Source organism: Dendrobates tinctorius, unplaced genomic scaffold (genome assembly GCF_039654945.1).
Source record: "Dendrobates tinctorius isolate UK_male_01 unplaced genomic scaffold, ASM3965494v1 ptg000004l, whole genome shotgun sequence".
NCBI classification, from domain to species: Eukaryota; Metazoa; Chordata; class Amphibia; order Anura; family Dendrobatidae; genus Dendrobates; species Dendrobates tinctorius.
In genome coordinates this window covers 45,695,070-45,716,847 of record NW_027361672.1, presented here as the reverse complement: position 1 = coordinate 45,716,847, position 21,778 = coordinate 45,695,070, and the positions used below count along the sequence as shown (strand labels likewise).

At 43.1% G+C, this 21,778-nt stretch overlaps 1 protein-coding gene across 4 annotated transcripts in view; it reads right to left on the bottom strand.

Annotated features, from left to right (window-relative positions):
• Positions 1-21,778, bottom strand: part of LOC141083282 (enoyl-CoA delta isomerase 2-like) — a 102,296-nt gene that overhangs the window by 41,214 nt on the left and 39,304 nt on the right. For 2 of the 4 annotated variants that reach the window (XM_073567472.1, XM_073567463.1), the window contains exons 7-9: positions 21,458-21,547; positions 20,593-20,736; positions 3,124-3,634 (exon numbers count right to left, since the gene is read on the bottom strand). In XM_073567472.1, the coding sequence (XP_073423573.1) occupies positions 3,479-3,634; positions 20,593-20,736; positions 21,458-21,547 (390 nt within the window). In that variant the 3' untranslated portion in view covers positions 3,124-3,478. Of the gene's footprint in view, positions 1-3,123; positions 3,635-20,592; positions 20,737-21,457; positions 21,548-21,778 lie in introns of those variants that run through there. The other 2 variants (XR_012230676.1, XR_012230677.1) reach the window with 1 other exon arrangement.

The following is a 21,778-nucleotide window of genomic DNA, read 5'->3' as shown; positions in this document are numbered from 1 at the left end:
AAATTACACCATTTTAGAAACTGAACCCCCCAAGGAACTTATCTAGATATTTGGTGAGCACTTTGAACCCCAAAATGCTTCACAGCAGTTTATAGCGCCCGGGCGTGAAAATAAAAAAAATCATATTTTTTCCACAAACATCATCTTTTAGTCCCCAATTTTTTTATTTTCCCAAGGGTAAAATTGGACCCCAAAAGTTGTTGTACAATTTGTCCTGAGTACGCTGATATCCCATATGTGGGAGAAAACTACTGTATGGGCACACGTCAGGGCTCGGAAGAGAAGTAGTGACGTTTTGGAATGCAGAATTTGGTGGAATGGTCTGCGGGTGTCAAGTCGCATTTGGAGAGCCCCTGATGTACCTAAACTGTGGAAAGCCTCCACAAGTGACCCCATTTTGGAAACTAGACCCCCTAAGGAACTTATATAGATGTGTGGTGAGCACTTTGAACCCCCAAGTGCTTCACTGAAGTTTATAACTTAGAGCCATAAAAATTAAAATAATTATATTTTTTTTCCACAAAAATGATATTTTTTGCACTAAATTTTTTATTTTCCCAAGGGTAAGGAGAAGTTGGACCCCAAAAGTTGTTGTGCAATTTGTCCTGAGTAGGCTGATACCCCATATTTTGGCTGGAATTGAGATCGGATGCCATGTTGCGTTTGGAGAGCCCCTGATGTGTCAAAACAGTGGAAACCCCCCCAATTCTAACTCCAACCCTAACCCTAACATACCCCTAACCCTAGCCCTAACCATAGCACTAACCATAGCCCTAACTATAACCCTAATGGGATAATGGAAATAAATACATTTTTTATTTTATTATTTTTCCCCAACTAAGGGGGTGATAAAGGGGGGTTTGATTTACTATTTAAGGCGGGTTTTTATGTTTGGCAGCTGCAATACGCTAAAAGACGCTTTTTCTTGTAAAAATAGTTTTTGCATCACCACATTTTGAGAGCTACAATTTTTCCTTATTTTGACCCACCGAGTCATGTGAGGCTTTAGTTTTTGCAGGGCGAGTTGATATTTTTATTGGTACCATTTTCGGGTACGTGACATTTTTTGATCGCTTTTTATTCTGATTTTTGGGAGGCAGAATGAACAAAAACCAGCGTTTCATGAATTTCTTTTCGGGGGGGGGGGCGTTTACATCGTTCCGCATGTGGTAAAATTGATAAAGGAGTTTTATTCTTCAGGTCAGTACGATTACAGCGATACCTCATTTATATCATTTTTTTATGTTTTGACGCTTTTATATAATAAAAGCAAGTATATATAAAAAATAATTATTTTTGCATCTCTTTAATCTGCATGCTATAACTTTTTTTTTTCGCTGATGATGCTGTATGTTGGCTTGTTTTTTGCGGGACAAGATTACGTTTTCAGCGGTACCATGTTTATTTATGTCCGTCTTTTTGAGCGCGTTATTGCACTTTTTCTTCGGCGGTATGATGATAAAGCATTGTTTTTTGCCTATCTTTTTTAAAGGGGTTCACTAAAGGGGTTAACTAGTGGGACAGTTTTATAGGGCCGGTTGTTACAGACGTGGCGATACTAAATGTGTATTTTTATTGTTTTTTTTTATTTACAAATAAAAGAATTTATTAGGGATTTTTTATTTATTTAGGATTTTTTTAAATTATTTTTACACTTGTTTTTTTTTCACTTTATTATATTGTCCCAATGTGGGACATTACAATAAATTGGCAGAACGCTGATCTGACATCTTGCACAGCCATGTGTCAGATCAGTGATCTGACAGGCACTGCAGCAGGTTTTCTCAACGCCTGCTCTCAGCAGGCACTGAGGAAACTGCCTTCCTGCAGGCCTCCGTGGCCATATTGAATCCGGGGGCCTGCAGGGAGGAGACCCTCGGAGCAGCGCAGCACATCGCGTTGCTCCGAGGGTCTCAGGGAACCACGCGGGGAGCTCCCTCCCTGCGCGATTCTTCCCTAATCCCCCGGTACACTGCGATAATGTTTGATCACAGTGTGCCAGGGGTTAATGTGTCGGGTGTCAGCTGTGATAATCAGCTGACACCTGGCCGCGATCAGCGGCGCTCCCCCTGGGGGCGCCGCTGATCGCTATGACGTACTATCCCGGGTACTGTGGATGGGATAGTATGTCAGATGTTAGAAAGGGGTTAATGTTCTGGTATCACACTCCTGACCTCCTTCACAGACTGAACCCCTTAATACCAAATGTGTGTTGGCGTTGCGGCTCCAATGTGGGCAAGCTGTATCATATCTTCTGGTCATGTCCAGCAATTGGGAGTTTTTGGAGGGAGTTGGGTTCGTTGATTTCCAAGGTTCTTTTTGCTGAAGTGGGACTGGACACAACCATATACCTGCTAAATCTCACTCCTAAAGGGATGGGGGATAAGTCAGATAAATTGCTATTTATCGCTATTTATTCTTACTGTGGCAAAATGCTTGATCGCCCCAACTGGAGACAGGTCTCCCCACCTTCACACCTTCATTTACTATATTGAGTTAACGACATCCGAAGGATGGAATACATGACGGCGATTCTGAATGCGAGTGTGGAGAATTTTTATTGAGTCTGGGCTCCATGAGATTATATCTGGACACAGAGAATTGCTTAACTCAGTACTTGAATGCTTGATCCTCCCTCCCTCTGGTACTTGCTCTCTCCCCTTTCTTTCCTTATGGTGTGTGTCTTGTCTTTTTGTTAGTACAAATTAAGGTTACATGCTCAATTAATTGTTTGTTTGTCCTGTAGTTTGGTTGGAGAGTCATTGACATTCTCCTTATTTTCTCTGCTTTGCACTGTAAAAGCTTGTCTTGACTTTCCCTTTTTTGTCATAAATTGATGATACATTTATAAAAATTTACAGTTATAAAAAAAAATTAAGAAGAAAGGTTTTTCGTTCAGTCCTCCTTTACAAACATTTGTATATAGAGTGATTCATTCTAGAGAGCTCACTGAATTACTGAGTCCGGTACTTTATACGCTATGGGACTAGTCATATGTCTTTTCTTTGCCGGTTTACAGGCCTACCTAGACCAACATCTTCAAAGAACCTATCACATTTGGAAACCAACATTGTCCAAGTCTCATCTCTCGGTGTCTTCTTTAGACAATAAAAAAAGATACAATTAATTAGTAAGCATTTATTTCACATGCATTTGCCTCAAAGCAGAATCATGAAGCAAGAAATCTTTAATTGTTACAGGCTACTTCAGGAGACACATTTATTGATACATTGTGGTTTTCTAGAACATTACAACATCAGTATGTTCAGTTGCACATGTCATAAAGGTATAAGAAACAATGTACCTATTACAGCAAACTTCATTTAGGTTTGAGAGTGTTCAGTGTGATTATACCATCAGCTCATTCATTGAAGGAAACCATACAAAATTATATAAAGCGGAGTTTCCAAAATGTGTATTTAGTGTATGAATGCTAATAGGACTACAATTATGTCTTCTGCAAAAAAAAACACACTCATCACAGCTTTGCCTTCCTTTGGAAAAATTCTTGTAGAGCCTTGATGGAGTCTTCTGAATTTACTCTTTTGGCAAGAAGTTCAAACTCTTTTTCACAAACGGCATGAAGTTTCTCTTTTTCCACATTACGGATCAGTTCTTTAGACAGAGCCAAGCACTAAGGAAGTATACAATATCATTCAGCTACTACATTTGTTAATTTATGTATCTTAAGCAGATTGAGCATGTACGTGAAAAATGGGTTTCAGAATAAGGCTAATATGCAATGTTTTCTACAACCGGATTTTTTTTATTAGATAGGACTGCTCCGAGAAGGGTATACCATGACGTGGCGTGACGTGGTGGAGTGGCTTAGCGTACATTTTTTTGCAAAAAAACGTATCTACTAAATACCCTGGTTTTGTTAACATCTTTTACTAGCACTTGCTGCTTACTGTTACATATATTTTGCAACAGAGTATTTATGCACATTTGTCATACTGTGTGTTTTTTCTGTGTCTTAGTTCTTGAGTGATGTGAACAGGGTCTTACTGACCTGTTCATTTTTTGTGCATGTGTTCTGAATCTATTGATTTCTTGCTTATGCAAGCTTTGGGTGATCCCCGCCTCTGTCTTTTGGGACATGCACATAAAAAGCCATTTTGCCCAGCGAGCCCATACCGGGCAGCACCTTTCTGAACCCTGCTCATGAAGGTATTGTTCACATGATCAGGTTTTAAATACATTAGATAGGACTGCTCCGAGAAGGGTATACCGTGACGTGGTGGAGTGGCTTAGGCTGGTTTCACATTTGCAGTTTTTTGCGCGTGCGTTTTTCCCCTATATTTAACATGGGTGCGCGTACGTGTGCTGCATTTTTTTATGGTGTGCGTCCTTAATTTCCAGATGCTACAAGTTGCATTTTTTGGTCCGCCCAACTGCTTAAAAAAACATATGCGCACGTTTTGCGCAAAAAATTACCATTATGGTCTATGGGTGTGCATACGTGCACATTGGCATGCACATGCATGCGTTTTCTTTGCGCATGCGGCTTTTTGGTGTCCATTGGGTAGACTAGTTATAAAAATCCCCACTTAAAAAAACTTCATGTCTATATAAAAGGAGGTGTCTGCCAGCACGGTACCATAACTATAGAGACAGCCTGGAGAGCAGAAAGACTGCAAAAGAAGACCCCATTTTCAATTCCAGCTTCAGCGGCAATAATGTGAGTATTATTACATCTAAAAAATGTATGCCTGTCCTTTTAAATTGTATATGTACTAATGCTTTGTATTATTTTTACATGCAGTATGTCTTCGGAATCGGAATATTCACCATCCCGGCAGGAATTGGCGCAAGCAGACTGTGGTAAGTATATCTGCTGCTTCTCAAAATCTCTAACGTTTGTTGTTTTTTTTTTCAGACATTGTCATCTTCAGCGGACGCGACTAGTGAGGGCGAACGGCATGAGCAGCCAAGCCAAGTCCCGGTGTTGATACGGAATGTAAGTATCAAATGATTTGTAATGTTCTTTATTTTTTATCTTCTATATTTCCTCTTTTCTGGATCTTTTTTGTAACTTTTTATTAACACAAAATTCGAATATTCTAATGAATGTGTTTTGTCTAGGTTCCACAACGGGATGAAGACGTCTATCTGGATAATGAGCACCTTATCCGCCTGGTCCAGGAGCGTGCCCCGTTGTGGGACAGCCGTGACTGGCTGTACAAGGGCAATGTGGTGACCCGGTGGCTATGGAATGAGGTGGCCGCAGCGTTGATGGATGGCTGGGACAGCGCCACTGCATCCTCCAAAAAGGTGTTAGTATTTCCCTGCTCTGTTATGCCGCAGTGACTATTGTCCTTAATGGCATTGTTGGGTTTCGTGCTAGATATATTCTAGCAGGAAACCCAACAATGTCATCTGGCTCAACAGTGACTGTGCTTTGGGTATTGTATTGCTGTCTTGTGCCGCAGTGACTATTGTCCTTGATGGCACTGTTGGGTTACGTGCTAGATATATTCTAGCAGGAAAACCAACAGTGTTATCTGGCTCAACAGTGACTGCTTTGGGTATTGTATTGCTGTCTTGTGCCGCAGTGACTATTATCCTTGATGGCACTGTTGGGTTTCGTGCTAGTTATATTCTAGCAGGAAACCCAACAGTGTCATCGGGCTCAATAGTGACTGCTTTGGGTATTGTATTGCTGTATTGTGAGGCAGTGACTATTGTCCTTGATGGCACTGTTGGGTTTCGTGCTAGATATATTCTAGCAGGAAACCCAACAGTGTCATCTGGCTCAACAGTGACTGCTTTGGGTATTGTATTGCTGTCTTGTGCCACAGTGACTATTGTCCTTGATAGCACTGTTGGGTTTCGTGCTAGATATATTCTAGCAGGAAACCCAACAGTGTCATCTGGCTCAACAGTGACTGCTTTGGGTATTGTATTGCTGTATTGTGCCGCATTGACTCTTGTTCGTGATGGCACTGTTGGGTTTAGTGATAGCATATACCATGCATCATACACAATTGTTAAATGTTGTTTGTTTGTTTTTCCAACAGTGGACAAAGTCCGAACACGTTGGCGCTCGATCAAGGACCGCTTCAACAGTGATGTTCGTGCTGAGGGCCAGGTTCGCAGTGGTTCAGCGTCAAGGACAAGAACAAGATACCGGTACTATCATGCGTTGCAGTTCCTAATACCGGTCCTTGCCACCAGATCGTAAGTATTATAATTTTTTGGTTTTATTTTTATTAATCTGTGTTTTTCTAATCAAGAGCTGATGCTTCTTGTAAGTAAAGGCATGATAGTAATGATTTTCCTTTCTTCCACAGCACCTGGAGCAGCACCCTGCAACCTGGCCCTGGAGCGGTCCTTCATCGGACGTCCTCTGACCCGTCCCAGCAATCCGACAGCCAGCAAGCACCTTGCAGGTCAGCCACACAGACAGCGGGTGACCAGGAAGCTGGTCCATTAGGTGTTCCCCTGTCCCAGGTCTCTGCCACTGGTTATGCGGGCACTACCCGCCAGCGGCAGAGGGCCTTGGACAAGAATGTCTTGCTCGAGTTTATGCACTTGAGCGAGGCCTTTAATGCCAGCCTCAAGTCGCTGTCAGACAGAGTGGAAAGCGGTTTTTCACTCATGGAACGTGGTTTTAATCACATGGAACACCGCTTCCATTCTGTCGAACAGCGCCTTGACAGTCTGGAGGCTGACCTCAACAGACCAGCGCACCATTTTTTTTAGTAAGATTGAAAAGGGCATGACGGAACACCTTAGTCCTGAGCAACAGCTGAGTGTGCTGAAGGCCTGCAACAATGCTTTCTTGCAGGCTATGCAGCATAATCAGTACGGGCAGCATTCAGTGGTGTCATTTCCAACTGTGCCACCATTGACTCTCTTCACCTCACTACCGACTTGTGCTGCATACCACTGCATGGACACCTCTATTCAAAGCCAGGACACCCACCATTACACCACCACAAGTCTGAGTTCTGCTGGTCACTTCACCGACACCACCATGGCAAGCGCTGCTCCTGTCTGGAGCACCACCGCCACCCCCATGCGTGCTTGGAGCACAGCCACAGTAACCACTCCTCAAACGTGGAACAGCCCTGCCGCAAACACTACAACATGTAGTAGCCCTGCCACCACCACTCCGCAAACCTGGACCATCACTGCCGCCACCAGTCCTCCTGCAAGGACGAGCACTGCCACCGCCACCACAGAGCATCAGCAGCAGGCACAGCAGCAGCCACAGCAGCAGATGGGGACCCACATTCCTTATTTGCCCCACGTTCCATGCAGCGCCAACAATCAAGGCGGGCATTGGGCCCAAGTAGGTCCAGGCAGGCAAGTTTAAGGAGACAAACAGTTAGGACCACTGTAGCTGAACCTCTGTCCTCTCCTCCTAGTGTGTCTAGTTCAATTGTCATAACTGGACTCCCTTCCCCCTCAAGTTTTGTTGCCCCTTCCCCTAGAACACCTTCATCAACTATAAGCTGTTCATCTTCACTGCACACCCCCAACTTGCAACCATCTGCCCCCAAACGCAGAAAAAAATAAAGTTTTTTATAATTTTTTTGGCTAAAAATAAATTTAAATTTCTGGTTCACCATAACAAAGTTTGATTAATGTTTTTGGCGCTGCCTACACACACTGTGCCATACACACAATGCGCCTTAAACTTTGCAAGGTGTCATAAAGTGTTTTGAGGATTGGCTGTTTTTACCATCCTCATTTCACTTTTTGTGATGCTAGGCAAGGGGGATTATTGATATACCTTGTAATTAACAACATACTCTTATTACGTGTGTGTTGAATCCACTGATGGGTAAAATACACGTCATATGTTAAATACCAAGGCCTAGTATACTAACTAGAGTTGACCGACTAGGATCTGGTTTCATGAAACACAAACTGGTGAAACTCGGGCAAAAAAAAGTCGAGTTTCGTTCGAAACCCTGCCACAATGTTAGTTAATGGGAAATAAAAGTTGTCATTGAGCGGATTACATTCATCCACTCAATGCAGACTTTTATTCCCCATTGACTTGCATTGGGGTCGGGTTTTGAACGAAACTCCAACTTTTTTTTCCACTAGTCAGACCAGTTTCATTTGAAACGAATTTGGTTTCATGAAACCTGATCCTACCAAAGTCGCTCAACTCTAATCATAACTATTTATCAATCATGGCCTGGTTAATACACATATCATATTTAACCTGCAGCGTTGCTTACGTACCAATATATTTCATGCAGACTAGCGATGCTGCAGTTTAACTCATATGTGTATTTACCTGCCCAGGTGTGAGGACATCATGAATTCACAGGTATACATGGGAAGTTTTTTATTTTATTGGAGTGTAAAAAAACATAGTGCACTCGGTACTGGTATCAAAACAGGTTTTTTATTAACATACACACACGAAAACATTTTTACACCATTTCAACTTGCCAGTGCACCCGTCCTACATCAGAGATAAAGTAGGCCGCAAATTGGTCCCTCATTTGGCCAACTTCAACGGATGACCTGAGAGGGTGCTGAGTGAATTCAGGCAATGTGTTAGGAGCAGCATCATCGAGTTCAAAGGTTGGGTGCTCTTTAGCCATCACAAAATCATGTAGAACCACACACGCCTTCACCACCTCATCCACTGCTTCAAGTTTAAGATTAATAGCTATGCCGAGAATTCGCCATCTGGAGACAAGAATCCCAAAAGCACACTCTACAGTTCTTCTGGCCCTGGTCAGCCTGCAATTAAAGATTTTTTTGGTGTGGTACAAATCACGGCTGGAGTAGGGTTTCAGTAGGTTTGCGCACATTTCAAAAGCGTCATCCCCAACCATTACAAAGGGCAGTGGCGGAGCTTCGGTGTGAGGAAGAGGCCGTGGCATAGGGAAATTAAATTGGTTGCCATACAACCTCCGGCCCATGTCTGAGTTTTTAAAAGCCTGGGAGTCATTACCATGGCCAAATGCTCCAATGTCCACTGCTACAAACATACAGTTGTGGCCAAAAGTATTGACACCCCTGCAATTCTGTCAGATAATACTCAGTTTCTTCCTGAAAATGATTGCAAACACAAATTCTTTGGTATTATTATCTTCATTCAATTTGTCTTAAATGAAAAAAGAATGAAGCAAAAAGCAAAACATTGATAATTTCACACAAAACTCCAAAAATGGGCCAGACCAAAGTATTGGCACCCTCAGCCTAATACTTGGTTGCACAACCTTTAGCCAAAATAACTGCGACCAACCGCTTCCGGTAACCATCAATGAGTTTCTTACAATGCTCTGCTGTAATTTTAGACCATTCTTCTTTGGCAAACTGCTCCAGGTCCCTGATATTTGAAGGGTGCCTTCTCCAAACTTCCATTTTTAGATCTCTTTCACAGGTGTTCTATGGGATTCAAGTCTGGACTCATTGCTGGCCACCTTAGAAGTCTCCAGTGCTTTCTCTCAAACCATTTTCTAGTGCTTTTTGAAGTGTGTTTTGGGTCATTATTCTGCTGGAAGACCCATGACCTCTGATGGAGACCCAGCTTTCTCACACTGGGGACCTACATTATGCTGCAAAATTTGTTGGTAGTCTTCAGACTTCATAATGCCATGCACACGGTCAAGCAGTCCAGTGCCAGAGGCAGCAAAGCAACCCCAAAACATCAGGGAACCTCCGCCATGTTTGACTGTAGGGACCGTGTTCTTTTCTTTGAATTCCTCTTTTTCTCTTTCCCCCATGACTGCACCACGGAGAGAGAGGGATCCGCCCTCAGGGACAGGAAACCTACAGATGAAAAAGGCGGTACCTCTCTCCCACATCAGTTGGTTTCCTGTCCCTGATGGGGAACCTACAGCATGTACCTGAACAAACGTCCCTTTTGGAACAGGAGGTTTATGCGGCGGAATCCCCCAAAAGGGAACAAAGAAGGTTGGGAGGACAGAAGGAACAAGAGCAAGGGATTTATGTTTAACAAAAATCCCGACAGCAAGAAATCCATCTTCCACCTGGCAGAGCACAATCTACTATCCCTGACAACCCTTCACATAAAAGGTGCAGAAAATCAAACGGCGGACTTTTTAAGCAGGACAGGTCTAAAACAGGGGGAGTGGGAACTAAGCCCATTAATCTTTAATCAGATCGTGAAACTCTGGGGCCGGCCACAAATAGACTTATTTGCAAACAGTCAGAACCGGAAGCTGGAAACCTGCTCGATCGATCCCTGGGGGGGCCCAGTAGCGCTAGATGCTTTCACGATACCCTGGGATTATCATCTGGCCTACGCCTTCCCCCCAATATCTCTCATTCCCTTAGTACTGAGGAAAATACGGGAAGACAAGGCAACGGTAGTGGTAATAGCGCCCTTCTGGCCACGGAGAATATGGTTCTCTTGGCTGAGAAGAATGTCTGTAACCGATCCCTGGGTTCTACCAGAAACTCCAGACCTGCTATCCCAGGGACCAGTGTATCACCCCCACATAAAAAACCTACATATGACAGCTTGGCTTTTGAGAGGCAGCTCCTAAGTAACAAGGGCTTCTCGTCAAACTTGGTATCCACACTACTAAAAAGTAGAAAGCCAGTAACCACTAAAGCGTATGGCAAAGTGTGGAAGAAGTTCATGTCAGTGTCAGGCTCTTGCCCAATGGGCGAAATCCCTGTAGTCAAGATTTTGGAATTCCTACAAAAGGGGTTGGAAAAGGGGTTAGCTACTAGCACCTTAAAAGTACAAGTGGCAGCCTTGGGGGCTTTGTATAACCATGACCTAGCCAAAAATAGATGGGTTAGGAGATTCATTAGAGCCTCAAGTAGGTCTAGGCCGATCCCACTACACACCACCCCACCCTGGGATCTAAACCTGGTGCTAAACGCACTAACCAAATCTCCCTTCGAACCCCTAGAGAAGGCTCCTTTAAAAATATTGTCGCTTAAGACTTCCCTCCTAGTAGCCTTAACTTCGGCCCGCTGCATTAGTGACATACAAGCTCTGTCTGCCCACGCACCCTTCACGCAAATTCTGGAGGATAGGGTAATTCTTAAAACCGACCCAGCATATCTCCCCAAGGTGTCTTCACAATTTCATAGGACCCAGGAAATCTCTCTACCCTCTTTCTGCCCCAATCCCAAAAACAAAAAGGGAAGAGGCGTTGCACACTATAGACGTAAAAAGATGCCTGGTTCAATATTTAAAAACCACAAGGGAGTTTAGGAAGGATAGGGCTCTGTTTGTCTGTTTTCAGGGTCCTCGGAAGGGTCAGAAAGCATCGAAGGCCACACTGGCGAGGTGGATAAGAGAAGCCATCACCCTATCCTACTCCTCTTGCGGGGCGGCCATACCAGAGGACGTAAGAGCCCACTCAACCAGGGCAGTGGCATCATTCTGGGCAGAGAAAGCCGGAGCTTCAATAGATCAGATATGTAGAGCTGCCACTTGGTCTTCCCCCTCTACATTTTTCAAACATTACCATCTAGACTTGACCTCCTCTTCAGATCTCACCTTTGGGAAAAGGGTTCTGAAGGCGGTGGTCCCTCCCTAGATGTACTATCTTTGTAATTCTCTCCGTGGTGCCGTCATGGGGGAAAGAGAAAATCTTAGTTACTTACCGATAACGGTATTTCTCTGATCCCATGACGGCACCCATACATCCCCTCCCTTTCACACACACAGGTGTGCACATAAGAGTGAGTTAGTTAGCTTTAGTACTTAGCCACACGGTGCCTCTATTAAGCTTAAGTTGAGTAAATTTGATTAATTTTGGATTTTTATAACCATTTGAGTTGCAGCTGAGAGTTCTGTGTAATGCTCTGTAAACCAACTGATGTGGGAGAGAGGTACTGCCTTTTTCATCTGTAGGTTTCCTGTCCCTGAGGGCGGATCCCTCTCTCTCCGTGGTGCCGTCATGGGATCAGAGAAATACCGTTATCGGTAAGTAACTACGATTTTTTCTCCTGTAAACTCTATGTTGATGCCTTTGCCCAAAAAGCTCTTCTTTTGTCTCATCTGACCAGAGAACATTCTTCCAAAACGTTTTAGGCTTTTTCAGGTAAGTTTTGGCAAACTCCAGCCTGGCTTTTTTATGTCTCAGGTTAAGAAGTGGGGTCTTCCTGGGTCTCCTACCATACAGTCCCTTTTCATTCAGATGCCGACGGATAGTACGGGTTGACACTGTTGTACCCTCGGACTGCAGGGCAGCTTGAACTTGTTTGGATGTTCGTCGAGGTTCTTTATCCAACATCCGCACAATCTTGCGTTGAAATCTCTTGTCAATTTTTCTTTTCCGTCCACATCTAGGGAGGTTAGCCACAGTGCCATGGGCTTTAAACTTCTTGATGACACTGCGCACGGTAGACACAGGAGCATTCAGGTCTTTGGAGATGGACTTGTAGCCTTGAGATTGCTCATGCTTCCTCACAATTTGGTTTCTCAAGTCCTCAGACAGTTCTTTGGTCTTCTTTCTTTTCTCCATGCTCAATGTGGTACACACAAGGACACAGGACAGAGGTTGAGTCAACTTTAATCCATGTCAACTGGCTGCAAGTGTGATTTAGTTATTGCCAACACCTGTTAGGTGCCACAGGTAAGTTACAGGTGCTGTTAATTACACAAATTAGAGAAGCATCACATGATTTTTCAAACAGTGCCAATACTTTTGTCCACCCTCTTCTTTTATGTTTGGTGTGGAATTATTTCCAATTTGGCTTTAGGACAATTCTTTTTGTGTTTTTTCATTTAAGACAAATTAAATGAAGATAATAATACCAAAGAATGTGTGTTTGCAATCATTTTCAGGAAGAAACTGAGTATTATCTGACAGAATTGCAGAGGTGTCAATACTTTTGGCCACAACTGTACATCCGGCATCCACAATGGCCATGAGTACTACTGAAAATTACTTTTTGTAATTATAGTACTCAGATCCAGTTCTTTTGGGTTTGATGATCCGTATGTGTTTACCATCAACAGCTCCCAAACAGTTGGGGAAATTGCAGACTGTCCGGAATTTGTCAGCAATTTCCATCCACTTTTCAGCGGTGGGCAGGGGCATAAATTCGGGACAAAGAACGTTCCAGAGAGCCCGGCAGGTGTCCGCAACAATTCCAGACAAGGTAGAGATTCCAATACGGTACTGGAAGTGTAGTGAAGATAGTCACCAGGAATCTGCGAAACAGAAAGAAGTAAAATTAATATTTCTGTATATGGTTTTTTAAAACTATAAAATAAAAAATTAGTACATTCACGAAAAATAATTAGCCCAGGTTTTGAATAGTACATGTAAAAAAAAAAAAAAAATCAGACCCCACCCCTTGGTTTTTAAATATTACGTACAGTAATGTCACCAGGAGCCGTTCCTCAGGAGGAATCGAACGACGGAGCTGTGTGTCCTGTCTCCGGATGGATTCTTGGACACGAGCAAGCAAATCCCTGAAGCTTTCTTGGGACATCCGGATAAAATCTGTAAATTTCTCCGGGTTTGCCTGTAGCTCACTGTAGAGGGTGTTGGTACGCCCCACGGCTCTCCCGGAGTTCAACAATCGGATGTATCCACATACGCCGCCGCTGCCGTCTTCGTTGTTTCTCTCTTCCTTTGTTCATGGCAAGCAACTGCATATGCCCTAGCCATCGCAATGTCCAAATCCAAGTTGAAGTGAAAACTCTTCCAGCGCAGATCCATGTTGACACGAGAAAAATCAAGCAAATGTGAAGAATACTGTAGACAGGGTCTATATATTAACATACCACACCGCTACTGACGTCCCATTGGTCGTGTGTGTTGAAAGATTGTTATCTAGATTTTTTTTGGGTAAGGACAAACAATGTGCAAAAAAACGCAAACGCACTAAAAACACACACAAACACTGCGTTTTTTCCTGCATGCGCATAAAAATGCTTGAAAAAAATGCAGCATTTGTATGCGATTTTTTTCATGCGTTTGTGTGCGCAAAAAACGCACTGCAAAAAAACGCAAATGTGAAAGTAGCCTGAGGCCGGTTTCACATTAGCGCTTTTTCAGCGCACGCACGGCCGGGGGTAGCTCCGCCCCCGAGCCGGCTCTCTGCCCGGCGTGCCCGCCCCTTGCTTGTAGCGCCGCCTACTAGCGGACAGCGGCGCCTGCGATCGGCGCACCCTATCTTTAGCATAGGGTGCGCAGATCGTGCGCAGGCCGTGCGCTAGTTGCGCTTTGACCTGCGCTGCGCACCTTTGACGGTGCGCCGTGCGCGCCAAAATCAAACTTTTCGGATTTTGGAGCGCACGGCGCACCGTCAAAAGTGCGCAGCGCAGGTCAAAGCGCAACTAGCGCACGGCCTGCGCATGATCTGCGCACCCTATGCTAAAGATAGGGTGCGCCGATCGCAGGCGCCGCTGTCCGCTAGTAGGCGGCGCTACAAGCAAGGGGCGGGCACGCCGGGCAGAGAGCCGGCTCGGGGGCGGAGCTACCCCCGGCCGTGCGTGCGCTGAAAAAGCGCTAATGTGAAACCGGCCTTAGCGTACATTTTTTTGCAAAAAAACGTATCCACTAAATACCCTGGTTTTGTTAACATCTTTAACTAGCACTTGCTGCTTACTGTTACATATATTTTACAACAGAGTATTTATGCACATTTGTCATACTGTGTTTTTTCTGTGTCTTACACTGCGTGCAGAATTATTAGGCAAGTTGTATTTGAGAGTATTCTTTTTATTATTGAACAACAACTATGTTCTCAATCAACCCAAAAGACTCATAAATATCAAAGCTTAATATTTTTGAAAGTTGGAGTGGGTTTTTTTCTAGATTTGGCTATCCTAGGAGGATATCTGTTTTTTCAGGTAACTATTACCGTGCAGAATTATTAGGCAACTTAATAAAAACCAAATATATACCCATCTCACTTGTTTATTTTCACCAGGTAAACCAATATAACAAAACAAAATTTAGAAATAAACATTTCTGACATTCAAAAACAAACAAAAATAATCAGTGACCAATATAGCCACCTTTCTTTACGATGACACTCAAAAGCCTTCCATCCATACATTCTGTCAGTTGCTTGATCTGTTTACGATCAACATTGCGTGCAGCAGCCACCACAGCCTCCCAGACAATGTTCCGAGAGGTGCACTCTTTTCCCTCCTTGTAGATCTCACATTTTATGAGGGACCACAGGTTCGCTATGGGGTTCAGATCAGGTGAACAAGGGGGCAATGTCATTATTTTTTCTTCTTTTGTTAGACCTTTACTGGCCAGCCACGCTGTGGAGAATTTGGATGCATGTGATAGAGCATTGTCTTGCATGAAAACCATGTTTTTCTTTAACGATACCGACTTCTTCCTGTACCACTGCTTGAAGGTGTCTTCCAGAAACTGGCAGTAGGTTTGTGAGTTGAGCTTCACTCCATCCTCAACCCGAAAAGTTCCCACAAGTTCATCTTTGATGATACCAGCCCATACCAGTACCCCACCTCCACCTTGCTGGCGTCTGAGTCGGAGTGGAGCTCTCTGGCCTTTACTGATCCAGCCTTGGGCCCATCCATCTGGTCAATCAAGAGTCGCTCTCATTTCATCAGTCCATAAAACCTTAGAAAAATCAGTCTTAAGATATTTCTTGGTCCAGTCTTGATGTTTTATCTTATGTTTCTTGTTCTAAGGTGGTCATTTTTCAGCCTTCCTTATCTTGGCCATGTCCCTGAGTATGGCATACCTCGTGCTTTTTGATACTCCAGTATCGTTGCAGCTCTGAAATATGGCAAAACTGGTGGCAAATGGCATCTTGGCAGCTTCACGCTTGATTTTCCTCAATTCATGGGCAGTTATTTTGTGCCTTTTTTATCAACACGTTTCTTGCGACCCTGTTGGCTATTTGCCATGAAACGCTTGATTGTTCGGTGATCACGCTTCAAAAGTTTGGCAATTTCAAGACTGCTGCGTCCCTCTGCAAGACATCTCACAATTTTTGACTTTTCAGAGTCCGTCAAATCTTTCTTCTGACCCATTTTGCCACAGGAAAGGAAGTTGCCTAATAATTAAGCACACCTTATATAGGGTGTTGATGTCATTAGATCACACCCCTCCTCATTACAGAGATGCAAATCACCTGATTTACAAAATTGGCAGTTGGCTTTCAAGTCTATACAGCTTGCAGTAGGACAACATGTAAAAAAAGTATCATGTGATCAAAATACTCATTTGCCTAATAATTCTGCACACAGTGTAGTTCTTGGGTGATGTGAACAGGGTCTTACTGGCCTGTTCATTTTTTGTGCATGTGTCATGTGTTCTGAATCTATTGATTTCTTGCTTATGCAAGCTTTAGGAGATCCTCACCTCTCTCTTTTGGGGCATGCACATAAAAAGCCAATTTGCCCAGCGAGCCCATACCGGGCAGCACCTTTCTGAACCCTGCTCATGAAGGTATTGTTCACATGATCAGGTTTTAAATATATTACATAGGACTGCTCCGAGAAGGGTATACCGTGACGTGGTGGGTGGCTTAGCGTCCATTTTTTTGCAAAAGAACGTATCAATTAAATACCCTGATTTGGTAACATCTTTTACTAGCACTTGCTGCTTACTGTTACATATATTTTACAACAGAGTATTTATGCACGTTTGTCATACTGTGTGTTTCTTCTGTGTCTTATTTGTTAATTTATGTATCTTAAGCAGATTGAGCATGTACGTGAAAAATGGGTTTCAGAATAAGGCTAATATGCAATGCTTTCTACCGTTTTTTTTTTTTTTTTTTTTTATTGAGGACCAATCATTCATGTGCTAATCAGTTTTTGACTGTATAATGGGTAAGGGAAGCTTGGTAGTCATTTTTCTTTTTGGATATAAAAATTACATAAGTAAATGAAAGTAAGGTAGCTGGAAACTACAGCCAGCTCACCGACTAAATCCGCAGGTGCATGATGTGACGAGGTAAATGCAATGAAGGATGAAGTGAACATTCCAGCTCCTTAAAAATTTTCAAACTTTATTAATCCATATCAGGAAAATTTTTGCGGTAAAAACTCCAGTACCAATGTGAAATCAAGGGGTTAAAGCGACGCATTTCGATCTAACACCAGATCTTTATCTTTATCTGGTGATCTAACACCAGATCTTTATCTTTATCTGGTGTTAGATCGAGACGTGTCGCTTTAACCCCTTGATTTCACATTGGTACTGGAATTTTTTACTGCAATAATTTTCCTGATATGGATTAATAAAGTTTGAAAATTTTTAAGGGGCTGGAATGTTCACTTCATCCTTCATATAAAAATTACACTGATGGACACATGGACCAAAAGAAAAAAAAGATTATGTGCTGGATTGAATTTTCATCACCTAGATGAAAATGGTTTATTTTTCTCGTCCGAGAAAATGTAAAATAATCAATGATTATTGAATGAGTGCCAAGGCCGAATATAGACATTTGTGTTTCACAGATTACTGACCGCAGTGCACAGGCTAACCGCAGGTCTCCTGATCTGACCTGAAAGGAAGGTGCCATGATTACATAATCAATAATTAAAAATAATTTAGTATGAAATTTTGCTTACAGTTTTTTTTTTTAATATATATAACATTTTTTTTTCAGCCACTGTGGGCTGTCATTTTAATTTGCTGATGTGTGTTTGAGCATAACACTTACACACTTTAAATACAGCAGCCTCTGTACATAGGAGACTGTGGTTGCTCTCCAACCGCATCTCCTGCATTGGATGCCTCCAGGTGTGACCTATGCACTCCCTCTGGGCTGTCCAGGTCACAGCTGTGGAAGGAGGATATGAGAAGCCCGCCCACAGTGCCAGCGGTGACAAGAGTTGGAGCAAACAGTGAGTGGAGGTCTGGGATGATGTGAGCATTGGCAGCGATCAGCAGCCTGGCATTAGCAGTACAAAACCAGACTGATGGTCACAGCTCCCCACCACCGCAGTGTTCAGAGCACAGCAGTGTAATCATTGCGCTGCTGTGCTCTGATCATTGACACAGCTCTACTCTGTAAGAGTAAGCCTCTGAAGGTGGGGCAGAAAACCACAAGATAAAAGGGGACACTCAACCCTCTAAATTGAGCACATCAGCACAAACGACCAGGGGGCCATGAGACCAGCACGGCATATGAAGAGTTAATAAAGCCTTGCATATTCCAGAGGGATTGTTATGTGAGCAGTTACTTTAAAACCTTATAATAACTGGGTGGCACCTGTATGCCCTATACATCTCAGTGCCCCCCAATCTATATCAATGTCTGTCTTCATCGCAGTCTGACATGGTATTCCTGAATCAGGGGGCAAGTATCAGTCTTTGAAAACTCCAGAGGAGATGCCAGAGCTCATCCAGGGCTTCCTGGTGTCTGACCTATAAGTAATGAGCTCCCCTCTACTTATATTCATAGGAGAATGAAATGTTCAGCAGAACTGGCACTTCCTATAACTGGTGTCTGGTCAGGACAGGGTAAAAATACACCTGTCATAAAAGCACATAATGAGGGTGTTGGATGACTGCCCCCATAGTCCTTCTCGATGTACAGCAGGACGCCAGCGCTACATGTGATATAACCCAGAGTTGCGTATCTAATGCCCAGCGTGTGTGGAACAGCCTGCATCATGTGACACAACTCTGATCAGTGTATCCCAGCGTGTGATACACTTCACGTATCTAACCCCAGCTTACAATATAGTGAGCAGCACCAACTAAACAGAATTGGCACTGCCGGCCATCCTGGGTGACACTTTCCACATGTCAGTATCACTTTGCAAAAGGTTAAGAGGATGAAATATAGGATCAGTGCGGAGACATTCTGTTGGCGACCGCAAACACCCAGAAGAGAAGGGGAGTAGTGACATCACACAAGTGAGAGCAGATCCCGCCCACATTTACTGCAGTCGTAATGCGAGCTATCACTACAATAAGTTTCCATGGCAAACTTCAGCAGCTGCTCCACCTAGTGTTTAAAAGTGGAAAAATATCAAAACTTTATATTTCATATTTTATATTATAGAGAAAAAAAAAGTTAATACTTTGCCATCAAAATTTTTTTTTTTCATAAACGTACTGTCCCTTTAAGCATCATATGTGTTAGGCGTCAGGTTTCTGCATCTGCTCTGTAGGAATCCAGAGCCTCACATTCCGCGGTCTCCTGCTGTCTATCTACTGCAGAGAAGATTACTTTGCAGCAGACCGCTCCAGAGACTAAGTTCCTCTGTGCTCCTACTGGGCATGCTCACGAGACATCTCCCATTGGAGATCGGGAGTCATGTGTCCAGGTCCTGCTCCAGATCTCATTGGTCCATCTCGGAGATCTGGAAGGTCCCGCACGGCTATAAAAAGCGCGCATGACCGTTCGGCCATGTGCTAGTATAGACTATACTTGCTATGTGTGAATGGTGACGGACTCATTATAAAACCCCTTCCCTCTGATATTACGCATGTGGATAGGGAATTAGTTTAGCAGTTAGCGCCAGTCAGTGGCAAGCCTTAAGCCACTGTGCACACCGCACCGCTACGCTAGCGTCTGACATTGCGCTTGCTTTCTGGCTTTGTCGTCGAGCGGCAGTGTCCTACGCCGCGCTGCAGTTGCAGCCCTTCTTGGAGTTCGCAGAAGCGAAGCCGCACACACGGTAGGTCTAGAGTGAAGCAGCTCCTCTGTCTTGGGTCCTGCTCCTGTGACCAGATACCGTGTGTGCATTTACCTGATGCCTGTGTCTCTAACAGGTTCAGCATTTTGTATGTTTTTGTTGCGGCACCTCTGTGTATGAGCAGAGCTCGCTCTGTGCAATCCGGGTGAAGTTGAACCCGCGCGCCTCATAATGCCATATTGCTCCTCTGTCATTACCTAGCAGTGGTGTAACACCTACTGCACGGTGGACCCCGAGCGGCGAACGCACTTTATTATTTATTTTTATTTAGTGCGTTCCGCCGTTCCTAACAATATGTGCCTATGAAACTTATTTCAGGAGATTCATGGTTTTCCAAGCACTGAATTCAGCCAGATTTATTTTAGAAATTGAAATCATTGCTCATTTTGGAGTTCAGCAGTCAAGTTGGAGGATTTAATCTATGACTGACCACTACTTCTGTATGCACACTTCTGTTGGGCAATGTCAGTTATGGAACAAGACCTCCCACTTGACTATTGAGCCCAGAATGACTTGAGATTTTTAAGAGTAAAAAAATTAAAGTAATATACTGGGTTTTTTTTTGGCAGGAAAGATTACATTTCAGCATTTTCAACCTTTCCTGCTCTATAACACTCTGCTGGCTGATCACAATGCATGTTGAATATCACATATGCCCTCGAACCTTTGCCATTTCCAGGTTTCGGCTACTTTCCGGTCTGGTGGGTTTTTTTTCTAAGCGGTCAACACTTTTAAGAGCAGCTTGCCTGCGGATTCCTACTGCTACAACTGATTGCTATAGGAGTTCTATAAATATGTATAATGGGTGCAGTTGGCCCTTAGCAGAAATGGTTCAGCTCCAAGGTCTCTCCAGCAATCGGCCCCACAGACCTCTGCCTGCCTACATGATAGATCTACGGATTAAAAATGTGGTTTTGTAAAATCTATTGAAGGTCTTACTACAAATCAGGCTGTTATCTCGAAAGTAAAGAATATTTATGCAATTGTAATGATAAAATCTTCATATACTGGGCCAGATAGCCACTTACAGTTTTTGGCAGAGTAGCATAATTTCTGAGCCTGGACCAAGCTTCTTGCTGAAAAGTTGCATCAGGAAAGACTTCAGTGACCAATCCTACATTACAAGCTTCCCGAGCAGTCAATGTCTTGTTAAAAAGTAGTACCTCAGTTGCCTGGATAGTGAATACATAAAAAGTCAGTGCCTCCGACTGTGAATGGTTATATAAAAGCATTGCAGTTTGCAAGTACATTTCTCCCTTTAGGGTTTGAACAGGAGGACACACAGCAGGAGAAGGACCAAAAGGGAGGGAGAAAGGCTACAGGAGGAGACTACCAGCTAGGAACAAAAATTTGTAGAGGTTCAATGACACTGACATGGTCTTAAAGGGAGTCCGTCACCCCCCAAATGATATCTAAATTACATTTGTATATGGAACCAAGCCCTATTGCCGTCATACTAGGCAAAATAATAACTGGGGCAATGTCTGCCTATACAAGTAGAGGCGCTTAATATTATTTAACTCACTTATATGGCGCCATTAATTCCTCAGCACTTTACAGACATCTTATGGACACTTTGGCTTCCCTGAACCCCCCACAGCCACACAAACCACCGAACCGATAATGTGGCATCATGGCTTTATAACGCAATAATAAATCTAAATTACCATTGGTAAAATTATTTGTTACAGAAAATCAGTTTTCTGACTTCAATTAAAAAATAAATTTGATCAGTTTTGCATCTATTAGGAATTAAACAAACAATAGAAATAAGCTACTAAGAACATTATTTTCTGATTTACTCTTGTGGTATTTTAATAGTATTTACAATAATGTTGAGGGATCTATTTTCAACCAATGTTTCAGCACTTTCAATTAAAGTTTGGTACTTACCTTTCCCAATCCCATCATCTTTGGGAATGTATAAGAAGAACATCCTTCAGGATGCTGTCCCAACTTGGTAAATGGTGTATTGAATGTGGCCTGCACCAGAGACATAACATAAACAGATGTTCTGAGTCTTCTATATAATATACCCTTTTTTTATTCTTTTTACAGATGAAGTACAGGGATGACACACACACGTGAGCAGGAGAAAGTGTTGGAATAATCCTTATTATTGCATATATTGCAACAACTACTATTTAATAGTGCATGAGTTTATGTCTCCAGAAATAGTGTTATATTTCCAGTAAAACACTGTTACAAAAAAAA